Below are 19199 nucleotides of genomic sequence, written 5' to 3' on the forward strand. Positions count from 1 at the left end.
TCAGGCGGCGCAAACAGGTCCATCTCTTCTCCTGCCACCCATGAGACCAGCCGCTTCTTCCCGCACTCCCTGGGGCGTCCCGCACCCGTCTGGGGCCTGCGGCTTTCCCCACGGATCAGCCGCGCAGCCCCCCTTGCCCTCGGGAGGACGAGAAGGGATACCGCACCTGCTCCTGCTCCTCCTAAGGCGGCCGCCATGGCGTCGGATCTTGTCAGGCCGCGGTGCGAAAAGCCCGCAACCCTCCTGCCTCTCCCGACGCCGGGAGCCGCTCTCGCCCGGGACCGCCCGCCAGCCGTAGAATGTAAAACTAGAATAACATGGCGGCCGGCTGATGAAGGAAACGCAGAGGAGGCGGAGCAAGAGCGCCGCTAGATGAGCCGCGTTGTAATCTGGGATACTGGAAGACCGCCTGTTCCGTACCCGGAGCGGAAGATGGCGGACTCGGTGGCTTTGGCCGATCTGCCGCATTGGCGACAAGACGAGGGGGAGGGGGAGGAGGGAGGAGGGAGGGGGAAGAGGTGACGCCACGACTTCTAGCGTAAACCAAGGAAAGCGGGCCTCTCTTTCCCTTGACTTTATGGTCAAAGTGACTTTATTTTATTGATTTCTTTTTTTAAAAAAAACTGGATTGCGGGGCGCATGCGCTTAAGGAGAATAGGCAAGAATTAAGCCGGCAAATAAATGTAGCGCATGCGTAGCTACTGGAGGAGGTTTTTTTGTTTTTTTTCCCTGCCAATAAAGCAGAGAAAAAATATTTTGGAGTTGTGTCTATCTATCTTTTTCTAATGAGGAAGCCTGGCTAAATTGTTGTCCGGCCTAAAAAATGGCTCATAGCTTGCTGAATAATCCCCATGAACTGGATTCACATAACATAACACACACTGAATGATAAAGAAAACATATCAGCCACAAACTTTTATCAGCTTTACATAGTAGACAAAGCTATGTTCTAGGTAAACACGTTACCATTTAGCCCAGTGTGTTTCAACCTTGGCAACTATAAGCTGTGTGGATTTCTTCCAGAATTTCCCAGTCAGATGCCGGCTAAGTGACTGGATGATCAACAATTATAAAACAATTATAAAAATTAAAAACACCTCTTAAAAGTTTTAAATCCACCCATCTTAAAGTTGCCAAGTTTTGAAAGACTGGTTTTAGCCATTTAGATTAAAAGAACCTAGCTGATGAAATGATGGGTGCACATGTAAAACAAATATCTGGGTTCATGATTAGAGACAAGTTAGGCAGATGATAGATATAGAAATGAATTTTTGAAGAAAGGGATGAATATCTAGGTCACACATCACTAGTGTGTAGAATCTGGTACACACCAGGGGTCTTCAAACCTGGCCCTTTTATGACTTGTGGACTCCAACTCCCAGAAGTCCTCAGCCAGGCATTACAAACTAAGCTGATTTTGGTGGTGTGTATGGTTTATGGCCTAGTATATTATGCAATGTAGCTAATTGTGATTTATTCATTAGGTATACTTAAATCCTGACTTCATGTGATTGTAAATAAATTTTCGGAGTCATCAAACCTTGTTATATTGCTATCCTTCTTTCAGCTGAAATTAATTGAAGATTAAACTTGGGATCTAAATTCATAGACCACCAGTGTTTCAGAAAAATAAATAAGAATGCATATTAATTAATTAACTTCCTAGGGATAGGATCGTCTGAATCTATTAGTTTTCTGATCCATGAGAAAGCATAAGGAAGGACTTCTATACAGGACAACTAGGATACACATAATCATTCTCACCTGTGGTGGAATCTATTCACTCACAATGGATAATCATACCCATGTTTCCTATTATTGCATTAGTTGTGATTTTAAATAACTGCAATTGTAGTCTAGTTTTGCCTCACTGTTATGAACCCTATTTGTAGAGTTAGTTGTTATTCCTTCTATGCTAACAGGGAAAGGAAAGTCCTAGCCTCCTTGGATTATGTTAATAGATTCAGACCATCCTATCCCTAGGTCCTATTGATTATCGTGCCATGCCATCAGATTAATTTACCAGCCAATAGTAAGTTGTAGCGTTGTTTTTAATTAATTAGTTCATTTCCACAAAAGAATATAGGTATAATCTATATCATTATATCGCACAGTACAGTAGAGAGGAGCCAACAGAAATTCTCATCCAACAGTAAAGCAGAATATTTTTGAAGCACTTTCTTGAATAATCAATTATTGACTTCATTGCCCATTGTACTAGGTTTTAATTAAGCGATAAAGCCTTCCATGTGGATGCTTTTATCTTTCAGATAAGGATTTATCCGACATCCCCCCCAGCAGGTTTTTTTATCTGAAAGATAAGGAAAAAGTACATCAGTTTGTTAGTTTGTTGTTTAAATCCTTTAATTAAAGGACCTCTATATAAAAGTCATAGGCTCAAGAGACACAAAGCAGGTCTTGAATCAGATGAGCATCTTTTGAGTGAAGGAGAATATAAAGAATTTTCATAAATTCAAAAACTGTTGAATCTTTGGTGCTCTTCAAACCTGGTTGTTTTCTTGCAGACATTTCATTACCTAACTAGGCAACATTATCATTGCTAATGAGTGTAGGGTTTGCTCCCTGTTTACATACAAAATAGTAGCTTCCCTGTCAGAGATGTGATCTAGTGTTAATCCCTACTTATCGGGGTGCTACTTGCACCAGTGGATATGTTCTATCTAGCCTTTGTGTTTCCTTCTCAACTTTTTAAATGTCTTTTTTGAATGTTGTATATATTTTTATTTCTATATGTCTATTGTTGGCTGATTTTTCTGAATGCCAATCTTCCAGGAATTTCCTAGAATTTTTGATTTGGGTTAGTCTAGGTTCACAGTTTCCCAGTTGAAACTGTGGTTGATTCTGTTCATGTATGGTGACATTAAGGAGTTTTCATTATGTCTTCTGACTGCTGATTGGTGTTTATGGATACACTCTCCTAGTCTTGGCTTATTTGTCCTATATTCAAGCTGTTACAGTCCTTACAATGTATTTTATAGACCTGTTTATATTTCTTGGGGTTTTGGTTTACTTAAGATGTTTCATAAGGCACTAGTTAGCTTATAAACTACAGTAATACTTTGTAGTTATACTGGTCTGTGGATTATTTCTGAGATGTTTTGATGTATGATAGTGTTATCATTCTCATAGTTTGTGTTGTAGTGGGTTGAGTGGTCAGGTAATTTTTATCAAGTTGAATGGCTTCCATTTTGTGGAAGATGTATACACATATTCATATATGTGTATACATTTATGTATCACATATACATATACATAATCCTTTGTAAGGCAACCTGCTTCCTTTTTCTGCTGTTCTGGATTGCTACGGTGTATTTGTGCTCATGTGAATAATGTCTTAAAGGTGCTTTTTCAAAAGGCAGCTAGAATTTGTTTTTCCTTGAAGGTGTTTCCCTTTTCATCAGAACTGAAGAAGCTTGTTTGATGAGAAGTAAAACGTCTTCAAGGAAAAACAAACTCCAGTTACCTTTTGAAAAAGCACCTTTGGGAGACCCATGACCCGGATGATTGAGAATCCCCATAGACATTCATCCGAATACTGTTCTTACACAGTTCTTCTTGCGGGAAGTTGAGATGTTACTTTGGTAATGGAACACTTCGTTAGTGTGGATTGTTTTTCCACGGACTTGCATTTCTAATTTGCCATAATTTCTAATTTGCCATAATTATCTAGGAAGGATATTCTTCTTCCCTTCTGAATTTTATTTATCCCCCAAAATATATTGTATTAGAGTCTCTGCTATGAGTCCTGAGAATGGTGAGCCCACAGGTGTTCCTCTGATTTGTTGGCACATTTGTCTATATCAAACCAAAAATTAGTAGTGAGGCAAAGGCTGACGAGAGCCATGATTCTAGGTGTTTCAATTTTAGTGTATTTGGGTAGATCAGGTGTGTTGCATAGTATTACTGTCATGGATTCTTTTGCTAATTTTGAATATATAGATGTGAAGAATGCTATGATATTGGAAGAAATCATAATCAACTTCTGTTTTTAGGTCTTTGGTTTTTCTGGAGGCACTGTAGTGGGCAACTTTCTAGACCAGACATGTCAAACACAAGGCCCGGAGGCCGGATCCGGCCTGCAAAGTGGTTTCATGTGGCCCGCGAAGCCATCCTGGAAACAGTGAGGGAATGGCTCCCACTGCCTTGGCCCTGGCCCAGAGACCCTCCTTCTGCCAGAGACCCTCAGATCTTTCCCACTCCTGCCCAGGCCCCCAAAGGCACCGTTGATGCGAACGATGTAGAGCTGGCCACACCCACCCAGTAGGCCATATGCACTCTGGCCACGCCCACCCAGTAGGCCACACCCACCCAGGCCATACCCACCCGGCCCCCTGAGGGCAACCGCAATGCTGATGCGGCCCTCAGTGAAATTGACCCCTGTTCTAGACTATTATATTCACTCCCCTCTATAAGTTGTCCAAGCCTTTTTGTAAGTTCGTTGACTAATGTTGTAAGTTGGAGTCTCTGGTAATAATATAATTTGATGAAGAGGTATGCTGGGCTTATATATTTTTATGTATAAAAGCATGGGAGGAGGGTCCACTGCTTTTCATTTGCCACTGTTCTTATGTGATTTCACTTTTCTTAGTTAAGTTGTTCTCTTGATTTGTTTACCCAGTTTCTGTATTGGGTTGGTGATTACTGGGATGTAGGTTTCTTTATCCTCCAGCAATTCTTTGGCATTTGTGTGTATTGCATTTTGACCTAATAATCACCGTTCAGCCTTTGCCTTCAGGGAAGATGGTGATGGTTTGGTCTGTCTAGGTTTTGAGATCTGCTCTGGCCTGATTTGAGTTAGTTCTGGCTCTGTGTGCTTCTGGTCTGTGATAAGATTATTTGCCTTATGTTTTGTTGGGTCTTTGTAGCAAGTCCTGAGGTTTTTAAATCCTGCTTCCAATGCTGCAAGAATTATCACTAATTAGCATGATCTAGCATGACTCACTGAAGAAGAGCCTAATGCTGGGAAAGATTGAGGGCAAGAGAAGAAGGGGACGACAGAGAATGAGGTGGCTGGATGGAGTCACTGAAGCAGTAGGCGTGCGCTTAAATGGACTCCAGAAGATGGTAGAGGACAGGAAGGCCTGGAGGAACGTTATCCATGCGGTCGCGATGGGTCGGATACGACTTCGCAACTAACAACAAGAAGCATGATCTATATTGAGACTTTTCTGAAGGATATTGTGTTTTGTAGTAGACACTGAGCAGCTGAACATTTTGACTACACATTCAGGTTCAGGCACCTCTTTGCTTCTGGGGCTTAGTTTAAGTAGTTTGGTTTTAATTTTGTTTTCCCTTTTCAGCTTGTCCTAGAGATTTAGTCTCAATGGTGGTTGTCAACATTTTTTTCTGTTTTGGTGTCGTGGTTTGTTCTAGTTGCTCCTTGAGATTATCTATGGTGTGCTAGAGTTTATTTTGTCTGTGGTGAGCATACATGATCATTAATCATATCATGTTTTGGTCACTTTGTTGAACTATTTTCCATTCAGCTGCACAGTTTATTGGGGATTTGCAGGGCATATTGTCGTAAGCATTTGCGCAAAAGGAATATTTGTTCCTTAGTGGAGATTTGTTTGTATGCAAAACTATCCCATTTGCGTGCTTTATGAGGTGTTTGATGCCATTGTGTGATTCCAGTAGAAGAGAATTAAGACAGGCACAAACTCACTGCAACAAGCCAAAGCATAAGAAAAAAGAAACAGGGTACCTAAATACAACATCTTCCAACAAAATGGAATCTGTGCAATTTAACCAAAAAGTATCTGATCACTGAACTCATTACAGCACAACCAACATAAGCTATGAAACGGATAACACTACCTTATTCAAAAACATCTCAGAAAAAGAGTATATAGCATCACTATAGCAGACAAATCATCTAAAGCCTTCTAAAACATCTTAAGTAAACCAAAAGACCCAGTGGCCCAAAAATTAAAAGCAAGAGTCATCTACAACATAGAGTGTAAAGACTACAATAGCCACTATATAGGACAGACAAAAAACTTTGCAGACCATGTTAAATAGTGGGTTCTTTGACGCAGGAATGAAGACGCGAACAGAGTACAGGTAACTCATAGTTTATTTCGTGCTGTGACTGTACTGAGGGAAATGGCTGCAACCAGCCGCAATATATAGTCTAGCCCAGGGGTCAGCAACCTGAAACAGTGAAAGAGCCACTCGGAACCGGTTCCCTCACAAAAGGAAACACTGGGAGCCGCAAAAAAATGTGTGCACATGCACGTACATGCGCACATGTGCAGAACAGGGTTTGACTGAAGAGTGGAGCCAAGGTGGGATATGCACCTACCCTGCATATTTGAATTGATTGGGTGAAGTTTTTTAGTCCCACTTTTTTTTTTGGACTGCACATGGCAGAGGACTGGGAGCTGCAGGAGATGGCTGAAAGAGCTGCATGCGGCTCCGGAGCCGCGGGTTGCAGACCTGTGGTCTAGCCCCTAGGTGGCAGCCAATAGGTTTGAATCAGCTATTGCCGCCTGGGGATAGCCAATTGCAGCACAGGAGACTGTTAGTCTGGGTTGCTGAAGAGCCATTAGCTGCTCAGTATTCCCTCAATAAGCCCAGTACATAACAGATCATATCTATGAACCTCAGCTAGCTATCAGAAGACACAATGAAACCCCCAATATTATTTTTTTCTCTAGTTTGGCCATGAACCATCTGCAAGCAAACAACCAAGTTCAGAGACCACCAAGGGATAAACAGTCATGGACCACCAATGACCCAGAGCTACATATATTCTTTCCTATTGAAACTCTTACAATTTGGTGAAGGCCTTAGTAGACTAACACGGTGACCCACACCCTGTCCAAACCAGTATGGTACTCAAGAAGCTCGTGTAGAAACATTTAATCAGAACAGTCTGATAGCATCTTTTTATTTATTTTATTTATATATTATTTTGACTTCTATACCGCCCTATTCCCATAGGACTCAGGGCGGTTTACAGGGCAATTAAAACCATACAATACAAAAGTTAAAATAAATTTAAAACAAGTAATTAAATTTAAGCCCCAAAATTAAAACTTTAAAACCCAATTACATCCCCTCAGTCTAGGCCAGACAGCTCAAAGAGCCAAGTTTTAAGGTCCCAGCGGAACGAACGAAGGTCAGGGGCAGTCCTAAGTTCCATAGGAAGTTGGTTCCAAAGGGCAGGCGCACCCAGAGAGAAGGCCCTCTCTCTTGGAGTCACCCACCGACAATCCTTCACCAGTGGTACCCTAAGAAGGCCCTCCCTGCAGGAGCGCACAGGACGATGGGGAGTTGATGCCGGCAGCAGGTGTTCCCTCAAATAATCCGGACCCAAGCCATTTAGGGCTTTATAGGTCATCACCAGCACCTTGAATCTCACCCGGAGGGCAACTGGAAGCCAATGCAGCTCGCGGAGAAGAGGCGTTACATGGGAGTATCGGGAAACTCCCATCACAACTCGCGTGGCTGCATTCTGCACCAGCTGAAGCCTCTGAGTGGTCCTCAAGGGCAGCCCCATGTAGACAGTGTTGCAGTAGTCTAGCCGGAAGGTCACAAGCGCATGGGTGACTGTGCGTAGGGCATCTCGGTCCAGATAGGGGTGCAACTGGTGCACCAGATGAACCTGGGCAAAAGACCCCCTGGCCACGGCTCCTATATGATCTTCAAAACTGAGCCATGAATCCAGGAGGATGCCCAAGTTGCGAGCCCTATCAACGGGGGGTAACACCTCACCCCCCATCATTAACGATGGAACAAACTGGTTAACCCGAGATGCCGGTATGCACAGCCACTCAGTCTTGGCAGGATTGAGACGAAGCCTGTTTCTCCCCATCCAAACCCGGACCGCCTCCAGGCAATGGGACATCATGTCGAGGGCATCACTGGGTTGGTTCGGGGTGGAAAGAAAAAGTTGGGTATCATCAGTATACTGATGATACCCCACCCCGAAACCACGAATGAGCTCGCCCAGCGGCTTCATATAGATGTTGAACAAGAGGGGAGAGAGGACCGACCCCTGAGGAACTCCACACATTTTATTAAAAGATAGTTCACTTTATCAATTCATGGAATGGCTGAGCCAGTGTATTATTTAAATTGCAATGGGATGAGTGGAGAGTGGAAGAGAGAGGAGGAGATGACACAGTTAATATACAAATACAGAAAACAGAATAACAGAGTTGGAAGGGACCTTGGAGGTCTTCTAGTCCAACCTCCTGCACAAGAAGGAGATTTTATACCATTCCAGATAAATGGCTGTCCCACTCTCTTAAAAGCTTCCAATGACAGAGCATCCATGACTTCTGGAGACAAGCCGTTACACTTATTAATTTTCCCACTGTCAGGAAATTTCTCCTTAATTTTCTCTTTCTTTAGCTTCCATCTGTTACTTGTCCTTGTTGTGATTCCGTGTCAGCCTGTTGCTCTCAGCAGCTGAGTCCGAGGTATTTGAGAAGGAGGGGGAGGAGGAGGAGGGGTTTGGAGAGCCTTCGGTGTCAGAGGGAGGCTCTAAAGCATTGCAAGACTTTCAGTCGGAGGAAGAGCCTGGCTCATCCAGTCGTATTCATTATGAGGCTCAGCTGTGTGAGGAGGAGGGTTCAGAATCAGAGGAGTCACAGCTGAATCTGTTTAGAGATTCAGAAGCAGAAGGCAGTTGAGCAGAGCAGAGCAGAGGAAGTCTATGAAGCAACTCAGCGAAAGGAGGAAGAAGGCATTGAGAAGCCACGCCTTGGGGCTGTTAATAAAAGGGGAAGGTGTGGACGGTGCTGGTTGCTGAAGGCAACTGTTCGTAGAAATCCAAAGAAAATCCTGGTCTGTTCTTGTTAATCTTCCTGTTTGACTCTTGTTTGAGGTTTGAATCATTTATTTTTGTTAAGGAAAATATTCTGCTGATTTTTTGTTTGAAGGACTTTATTATTTGGAACTGTAAATAAATTTGGGTTGGTTTTTCCAGCCTATTGATTTAAAAAGAAAAAAGGGGTTGTCCTTGAAGTAAACTGGGACGGTCGTAGGCTAGAACAGAACAGTCCTGCCTTCCAGTGCTTTGGAGAATAGCTTGACTCCCTCTTGCAGCCCCTGAGATACTGGAAGACTGCTATCATGTCACCCCTCATCCTTCTCTTCATTAAACTAGACATACCCAATTCCTGCAATTGTTCTTCATTTGTTTCAGCCTCCAGTCCCTTGATCATCTTTGTTGCTGTTCTCTGCACCCTTTCTATGGTTTCAACATCTTTTTTTGTATTGTGACCAAAATTGGATGCAGTACTCCAAGTCTGGTCTTATTAAAGCAGTATATAGCAATGCTACCATTTCATGTGAACAAATCAGAACAAATCACATCAGAACAAATGTGGTTACCTTGACTTAGGACCATAATCGAGCCTTGTTGTAAGCTGTGATATCATGCTTCCCCAAAAATAAGACCTATCCTGAAAATAAGCCCTAGCTTGATTTTTACATATTTATTTATTTATTATTTATATATTAAACTTATATACCGCCTTTCTCCCGTAGGAGCCAGGGCGGTTCACAAGGCGATTAAAACAGTATTACAATACAAAAGTTAATAACAAATTAAAATAAATTAAATTATCCTTAATTGAAATCTAAAACCCTTAACTCTAATTAAAAAACCCAATTACAATGGATTAAAAATTAAAAGTTCTCAGTCCTGGCCGGAAAGCTCAAAGAGCCAGGTCTTCAGGTCCCGGCGGAACGAACGAAAATCAGGGGCAGTCCTGAGCTCTGCGGGTAACTGGTTCCAAAAGGCAGGCACGCCCACAGAGAAGGCCCTCCCCCTGGGTATTGCCCACCGGCAATCCTTTGCCGGCGGCACCCTGAGACGGCCCTCCTTGTGGGAGCACACAGGACGAAGGGAACTTGATGCCGGCAGCAAGTGTTCCCTCAGATATCCCGGACCCAAGCCATTTAGGGCTTTATAGGTCATCACCAACATATGCACCCAATATAAGCCCTATCCTAAAAATAAGCCCTAGTTTTGGGGTGAGGCGCACATATAAAAATCAAGCTAGGGCAGAGGTGCGGGGAGCTGCCCCATACACCCCGTACCCGATTAGTCTAGGACTGCTGCAGCCAGGCCTCTCACACCCTGACACCTGACGTGCCACTGTCTGAGTTCTGTAGCTGCTTGTGGCTACACGCCACATAGCACATCGTGCCGGTGCTGCCGGTCACGGCTGGAGGCTGCAAGACTCATTGTGCTAATTGCGCTGCTGCTGCTGGTCATAGCTAGAGGCCATGAGGCTCATCATGCCAATTGCGCCACTGCTACTGGTTGCATCTGGAAACTGCGTGGCTCATTATGTCAGTCAAGAGCAGGCACGATCGGTGTGACAAGTCTCATGGCTTTCTGCTGTGAGCAGTGGCAGCAGCATGATTGATATGATGAGCCTCGCAGCCTCCTGCAATGATCGGCAGCACCAATGCAATCAGAGAGACAAGCCATGCGGCCTCCTGCTGCAAGCAATGACAGCGTCACATTCTCCAGCTGCAAGCAGTGGCACCAGTGTGAACTGTGCAACAAGGCTCATGGCCTCCTGCCATGGACAGCACTGTGCATTTGGCACAACGAGCCACGCAGTGCCCTGCCACAAGTGGCTGCAGCAGTGTGGTCGGCGTGACAGCCCCGTGGCCTCTTGCCATGACCAGCAACAGCGGCGCAATGTGCCACGTGACATGAAGCCACAAACAACCGCAGAAGAAGTCAAGGAGCGGCGCAACAGGTGTCGGAGTGTGGGAGGCCTGGCTGCAGTGGTAAGTGGGTAAGACATCCCCCCAAAATAAGTGGTAAGTGGGTAAGACATCGCCCCAAAATAAGACCTGGTGCCTCTTTTGGAGACAACACCCCCCCATAAGACTGGATCTTATTTTGGGGAAAACACAGGAGTTGTAAAGAAGGTCATCATGTGAGGGTGCCTGATTTTATGATCTTTTTGGGACAATCATTAAATGAACACTGCAATCACTAAGTAAGCCTATTATTCATTATTAGGAATTTTTGGCTGGAAACCAGAGCCATGGGGGCACACTAGTTAGAAAGCAGTATTCCAGATTGATTCTGTCCACTGTCAGGAGTTCAATCCTGACCGGCTCAAGGTTGATTCAGACTTCCATCCTTCCAAGGTCAGTCAAATGAAGACCCAGATTGTTGGGTACAATATGCTGCCTCTGTAAACTACTTAGGGAGGGCTGTAAAGAGGTACATAAATCTAAGTGCTATTGCTAAATACCAGTTTCTGGCAGAAAACATTGTAAATTGTGCTCACATGACTTATGAGACACTGCAAATGGTCATAAAATGTAAGCCAGTCGCTGAGCACCCAAAATGCAGTCATGTGACCAGAGGGATGGACATGGGAACTTCAAATCCACATCATAAGTCCCCTTTTCAGGTTTTGTTGTAACTTGAAGAATCACTAAGTGACAAGTCATATGTGTAGCAGACTACCTGTATACAATTGACTGTGAATGATAGATTTAACCAGATAACCTGGATAGAAGCTGGAAGTATGCAGGTGGGTAGGACAATCCATAGATTTCCTATCTAATGTGCTATTTACTGTAACAATATAGTTTACTATAACATCAAGGAAATGGACTTTTTCTGTAGGCAAGAGAGGCTGATTTTATTTTTGCCATAATCTACAAAGGAGTGGCATAGCCACAGACACACTTTGTATGCAACATTCCAACTATCTCATGGCCGATCTTGAACAATACTTTCTCAACTTTTGCTCCCTGGAATTCTTCTTTTATCTGATATTTGTTGATGACATTTTCATCTTCTGGACCTATGGATCTGAATCTCTCACCAAATTCCATCATGACTTCAACAATTTACTCCCCCACTATTCATTTCAGCCTTGATCAATCTACCTCCTTCAACTATAGAAATCTTTATTTCTTCAAATTGTCCTGAGATTAAATCTCTTTTCCTGTTTTCTTGCTCAAGCTAAGAGGATAAATTTGAATGCCATTGTCCTGGTTCCAATAGATGAGACCAGAAAAGTCAAAACTTCAAGGCAAGAGATTTCCTTAAAGAATATATTTAATGGCTACATAGTATTGGCACGATCAAAAGTGAAACCAAGACTGAACTTCCCTCCCAAAGGTTACAATGTTACAAAGTTGAACTTCCCACCCAGTAACATGTCATAAATCACATTCCCCAATAATCTACTTTGGCGAGCTTTCTAACAGAAGCTTCAGCCCCAAAACTCAAACAGCAATGACCTTGGTTCCCACAGGACAATTTATTGTTTTATCTAAATTTAAAAGTACACATCCCCCCTCCCAATTCTGTGACAACCAAAAACAAAGTAGAAATGGCTTCAGCCAAATTTGTTTACAGCGTTGACAGCCATTTAGATAATTGCCCACTGAGCTTTGTGGCTGAGAAGTAAATAAAAAGCAGGTTTGAGATTCAGTAATGCTTCTTCAGAAAAATCACCTTTTTTGAGATGAGATTTGTTTCATTTACCACACATAGAATGATATTTAATATGAAAGTAGAAATAGGTAATCCTCCTGAGCCTAAGTTTTTACACATTTTCATATGCACTTTCCATGCCTTTGGGGCAAAAATGTTGTGATTAAGCCCAGTGTGAAGTTGAATGTTGCTAGCATCATAATAGGGATTTCAAGTGGAATGGAAAAAATAGATCTAATGAAAGAAATGGAGATTGTATGTTTATCAATGGTGAAAAAGTAAGGTTCTACATTTAGGCAGGAAAAATCAAATGCACAGGTATAGTATAGGTGGTACCTTGCTCAATAGTAGTAACTGTGAGAGGGATCTCGGAGTCCTAGTAGACAATCACTTCAATATGAGCCAGCAGTGTGCTGCAGCTGCCAAAAAAGCCAACACAGTGTTAGGCTGCATTAACAGAGGGATAGAATCAAGATCACGTGAAGTACTAATACCACTTTACAATGCTATGGTAAGGCCACACCTGGAATACTGCATCCAATTTTGGTCACCACAATGGAAAAAAGATGTCGAGACTCTAGAAAGGGTACAGAGAAGAGCAACAAATTTGATTGGGAGACTGGAGGCTAAAACATATAGGGAACAGTTGCTGGAATTGGGTATGTGTAGTTTAATGAAGAGAAGGGTGAGGGGTGACATGATAGCAGTGTTCCAATATCTCAGGGGCTGCCACAGAGAAGAGGGAGTCAAGCTATTCTCCAAAGCACCTGAAATCAGGACAAGAAGCAACGGATGGAAACTAGCCAAGGAGAGAAGCAACCTAGAACTAAGGAGAAACTTCCTGACAGTTAGAACAATTAACCAGTGGAACAACCTGCCTCCAGAAGCTGCGAATGTTCCAACACTGGAAGTTTTTAAGAAGAGACTGGACAGTCATTTGTCTGAAATGGTGTAGGGTCTTCTGCCTTAGCAGTGGGTTGGACTAGATGACCTCCAAGGTCCCTTCCATCATCATTATCATCATCATCATCTATTATTATTATTAAATATGAATAATAATATTATTCTTACTGTAGAGTTATAATAAAAGAATCTTGCAAGGCTGAATAGGCCTCCCTACTGTGTAATAATAATCCATCAGAACTTTGAATGATCACTAAATGACTGGTCATAAGTCAAGGACTACCTATATTGATAATACTCTTTACATAGAATTTGCAGCCCAAGACATTTGCCCATTTTCCTTATTTGTGGGGCTAACTCTACTGCTTTTGTAGAAACAATATATATTTTATAGATGCATTTTGCAATTTTAATATTAAGAAAAATCTTTCCAGAATGTGATTTCCATGGTCCTTTGAAGCTGACAAGATAAGAAATGCAATGCTTATCTTTCATCAGGTATCCATGGACAGAAGAACAAAGCATGGGAGCAGAATTTACACAGATGAATCTGTACTTTCCCACTTCCGTCAGTAAAAATCTTGCCATTCCTGTCTGAATTTAGCCTTGAGACAGCAAATCAATAAAGACCTGAAGTGATTTTTTTTTGTAAAGTCAGTGGTGCAAAGTCCAGTAAATTTTAAATGTCCAGATATTTGGGAATTCTTTGGTTATGAAATTATCATCATTATAATATGCTTATATGTAAAAATTAAAATTAAAATTTAAAAATGTTATTATCCCCAAAGGACTAGGTACAAAACCAATTTAAAAAGTTTGATGGTCCAGTGGTTAAAGCACCAGGCAAGAAAGTAAAGACCATGAGTTCAAGTCCTGCCTTAGTCATGAAAGATGACTGAGAGACTGTGGGTCAGTCACAATTTCTCAACCAAATTCACCTCACAGGGTTGTTGTTGTGGGGACAGTAAGAAGAGGAAAGTATATTGGATATGTTTGCTACCTTGTGTTATTTGTAAAAATAATAAAGGTGCAATAAATACAAATAAATAAAACAAATTAACAATAAAACAAATTCACTCAGAATAAGATAATAAAACAGTATTAGCTCATAAAGAGGTGGCAGCTTTCTAACTTTTCAGGAACTAGTAGTATGAAGAGATAAAATTTGTGTATGGTTATAGTGATTACCCCAAAACCTTTTGGGATTTTTATATTAAAAAATGTTTGCTACTCTCCTGAACAAGTGATCAACAGTAAACTCTGTCTAGCTATTGAAATAATGGCTATAAAACTACAGATTAAGTCAAGCGCTGTAAAGGAAAGCAGTTCATGGACATACAGCTGTTGTGATAATTGTCATCTCCTAGCAATGCTGATAATAGCATAACAACAAACTTTGTACATCTGTGTCTCATCAAGGGATTTGCCTGCAATAGTGTCTGTGGGTGGGACTGGTTATAAACAAGAGCAGTATATGGCAGAGAATTTGCTAGATTCCAAATGTCCTTGCAAACAGCCTGAGTTTACTGATCTAGGAAAATAGATAAATAAATAGATAAATAAATAAAGGCAGAGTTCATGTTGTATAAAGGAAGCCCCACACCCCTTTTTAAGTGCAGCAAGTAAATTCACTGACTAAAACTTTCAAGCTTAACATGAAAGAGCTAAGTGCTAATATTACTAATATTTTGACTCTGTTTTGGAATCTGCCAACTTGGAACATGCGTCAGTATCTCAGTGTCTTGACTTCTGTTTCATTAACAAAATTAATAAATAACACTCAAATAGATTCATATGCAGTGCACAGTTTGTTGGATGTGATATTGTGCAATACAAGAGGCAAGTTCACAGATGACAGATGAATGAACCACAACCAATTGTAGAGGCGTCTGGCTTTACCAGATGAGCGGGCAAAGACATGGGACCAAGCTGTATTTAATGAAAGCAGCCTGAAGGATAGTTAAGTATCTCAGAAAGTTGTTAGGGTAAGTCCTTGACTTATAACTAGTTGGTTAGTGACCGTTTCAAGTTATGACAGAATCCAGTTTTGAAATTATGATAGCCACCACTACCAACACACACACACACACACACACACAGACACAGTTACACAATCACATTTTGGGCACTTGGCAACCAGACCACATTTACAGCCATTTGCAATATCCTGTGGTCACATGACATTTAACATTTTTTTGCTAGAAACTGGCATTTACTTTCAGTTTCCAGCAAAAAGTCCATTGGCTAAAATGGATTTGTTTAACGGCTGCTACATTTACTAAATGACCACTGCAAATTAACATTGTAAAATCAGGCACAGCCACATGGTGAGTATTTACAGCTGTTGTTCCCAAAACTGGGTCTTAGCTTGGTGTCGAAACCAATTAATTACACCAAAGCCAATTAATTACACCAAAGCCATTTAATTACACCAAACCCAAGGTATGGAAAAACAGACTTTTATTTTGGTACCAGGATGGAAGTGATCTCGGCTTTGAAAGCTACCAGAGCATCATTTACAGTTTTTTACAGCAGTTTTTATAATCAAAGGTGATTGATGTGTTGTGCCCACCCAACACACCCCTTTCCCCTCCCCTTGATAATACATGCATAACATATATATTGATTAGTTACCTGGACTGCAGCCCCCTAAAGCTTTCTCGCTTGCTATGCAAAATACCTAAATGTCACGCCACCTTTTGCCCACCTTAGGTCACAGGAATATTGCAAAGCTTCTAGTTTCCTGTGCCAGCTACGTGGTTTTTAACATTTCTTGTAAATGAAGCTCAGCATCCTGGCTAAGTGGTTAAACCTCTGAATCTGTCTCACTTCATTATCCCTGCACCACCACTCCGCAGCCCACTCTAACATGTAAACCAGACATGTCAAACTTGTGACGTTACGTGATGTCGCGCAACGTATCGGGCCGATTTTGCCATTGCTGGTAATGGGTTGGGCACGGCTTCCGCATGATGCGGGCCAGCAGTTTCACACCCCTGATGTAAACTGTTAGCAAGCTTAGCCCTCAGTGAGCAGAAAGGAAAAAAGCTGTTAAATAAAAAGTTGTTTAAGGGTTTAAGAGTAAATGTTTCTTCTCAGAATTCATCTTCTTCACTCCCATGTCCATCACAACCACACCTGGGTCCTATCTCCACATATGACCCTTCTTCTGATCCCCAGGGCTTCATCTGCACCTACATTCTTTCATTTGACCCTTCACAACCACCTTGATATACAGCTGTAATTCTACGCTGAATTAGGGTGGTAAGGCAAGTATAGGTTGTCCTATGACTACAACTGAGCTCAAAATTTCCATTACTAAGGAAGACGTTGTTAAGTGAATTTTGGTCCATTTTATGACCTTCCTTGCCAAGCTGCTAAGTGAATCACTGCAGTTGTTAAGTTAGTAACACAGTTGCTAAGTGAATCTGGCTCCCCCATTGACTTTGCTTGTCAGAAGGTCACAAAAGGTGATCACATGACCTTGGGACACTGCAACAGTCATAAATACAAGCCAATTTGATTTTGATCATGTGACCAAGAGGATGCTGCAATGGTTGTAAGTGTGAAAAACGATCATAAATCGCTTTTTTCAGTGCCATTGTAACTTCAACCAGCCACTAAATGGTTGTGAGTCTACGACTATTTGTACCACCTGTATACTGGAATTTGCAAGGTGAAACATTTGTCTATAAAATAGGGCAGATCAAAAACAATAATCGTACCAGCCACAAGCACCACCAAAGCCACCATCCTGATTTTATTTATGTTTTTTTAAAAAAATTCTTTTAACCCGTCCTGCAGATGCCCCTGTGCTTAGACTTTTAAGTCCATTCTGTGTTTGTTGTAAAATGTGTGGACTTCAACTCCCATAATTCTCCAGCTACCATTCTGCGTTGAAGTCCATACATGCTGGCTGGCCTGGGAATTCTGGGAGTTGAAGTCCACAAATGCAGGTTGGGAATTCTGGGAGTTGAAGTCTGGACATCCTAAAATGGCTGAGAAAGAGAAACACTGTTCTATGGATTTGGGAAGTAAAAAAATCAGAAAATGCAGCTCTAATGAACTTCTCAGATGAATAGTAAGTAAGAGCACATGTCACATAGGTGATTTTATTCTCCATAGCAACCAGCATTCCTTCCCCTTCTTCCTTTGTACGGCTTCCTCCAGGCACCTGAGCTTTTGCAATATCCAGTTGGCACCTGGATTCTGTTTTTCCCACATGGTGCTCTTTCATTGGCTGGCTCCTCCATGGATTATTTCATTAGATCATAACAGCAATAGGATTTCTCACTGAGAAATAGACCTGAGGAGATCCTGATGCTGAAGAAGGAGGGAGATAAAAATTACCTTCTCCGGAGGAAGATCAGGTTTTAAAACATTTTCCTGGCTGAAGCTTAGAGCCGTGCACTTGCTTAAGCAGAAGCTGAAATCTTGCCAAGTAAGTACACTTTGAAAACTCAATTGACGAAATTAAGTTTGAAAGGTAAAAGTAGGAAATTTGAGATCATTTTCATACACTTAAGGAGAAAACTTAAAACTAATATTGTTTAGACTGAAAATATAGGGTGATTTTTTTTTGTATGTCTTAGATATTTTGCCTCTGTGTAAATTTGGTAACCATTCAGGCACAGAATAAATTCATACCTGCATCTATTTATATTTTATTTTTCTTTCCTTCTAATATCAACCTGTAATTTTGAGTACAATTGGAGCCAGTAATTTTTGATAACTTTATTCCCTGGTGTCCTAACTACACAAAAGAATAAAATACAATAAGAGTGGTAGAATTGCTTTGATATTGTTTTCAGGGCAAAGAATTATTCAAAAGTCAGTAAATGTACATGAAATTTACTCATAAAAATAGTAACAGTTCTGTTGGAAAAGCTAGATAATAAGATCAAGCAGCAAGGTCCCCCCCCCCCTTTTAGGGGTATTGTGGTTTTCCAATTACTTGACAAGCCAAAAGCTGACCTTTTTTCATGAATTAAAATGTTATATGTGGTAACCGAATTTCTAAAAATAAAAAGAACTGTAGTTTAGATAGAAAGCTTACCAGATTTTTCCATCAGCCCCTGAGCTGAAGTACTGTATATGAAATCACTGAGTTTACAACTCACTGGATTCTTTACAACTCTCCGTTCTCTTCTTCCAAATAGTATCTTAATTTCACCAAGTTTTGTAAAAATCACAGTAAGCATAAAACCGAATCTCTCTCTCTCTCTCTTTTTTTTTGGTTGAAAAAGACTACAGGCAAAATGCTAGGAAAGCATAATAGATCAACATTTTGCCACAAATGAGCAGTCACCTTACCTGTTCAGATCATCACCCACTGGGGACAATTCATGATTATACTCCACAGTGTCTAAAGGGTACTTGCATTAGGGAAGCTGGGATGGAAAAGCTACATTAACTCCACCTCAGGTACAAAGAGTTTCTCTAAGGGAAAATAGTTGCCAGGAAGAGTACTTAGGAGTGGCAACAAAGCCAATAACTGTGAAACTTAATTATTTTCTCTTCAGCAAGCTAGAGTTTTATGCTGGGCAAATCTGCAAGAACATTGTAAAAGATCTGCTTGTAAAAGTAGGGAAAGCTTTAGAATCTTTTCAGTAGAAAGTAGGAGATATCCATTGGGACAGTGCAAACAATAGTGCTAAAGTAGGCTTTGAAAACTGAAGCTATAAGATAGCTACATAGTGGAGATGTTTGCAATGAGGGTCCTTGGTGCTCTTTGAGCTTGATTGCTATCTTGGAGATATTTTATTTCCTAACTAGGTAACATCATCAATTCTAAAAAGGAGTGGGGTTTGTTATATACAAGTGGCTTGCCCCATCAATA

General features: G+C 41.4%; 1 protein-coding gene across 5 annotated transcripts in view; it reads right to left on the reverse strand.

Annotated features, from left to right (window-relative positions):
* The window catches only part of RBM33 (RNA binding motif protein 33), a 131415-nt gene extending 131096 nt beyond the window's left edge, over window positions 1–319 (reverse strand). For 2 of the 5 annotated variants that reach the window (XM_081343901.1, XM_081343900.1), the window contains exon 1: window positions 167–319. In XM_081343901.1, coding sequence (XP_081200027.1) covers window positions 167–197 — 31 coding nt within the window. In that variant the 5' untranslated portion in view covers window positions 198–319. The remainder of the gene's footprint in view (window positions 1–166) is intronic. The other 3 variants (XM_081343899.1, XM_081343902.1, XM_081343903.1) reach the window with 3 other exon arrangements.
* Window positions 320–19199: the final 18880 nt, after the last annotated feature.

Source organism: Vipera berus (assembly GCF_964194415.1).
Source record: "Vipera berus genome assembly, chromosome: Z".
Taxonomy (NCBI): domain Eukaryota; kingdom Metazoa; phylum Chordata; class Lepidosauria; order Squamata; family Viperidae; genus Vipera; species Vipera berus.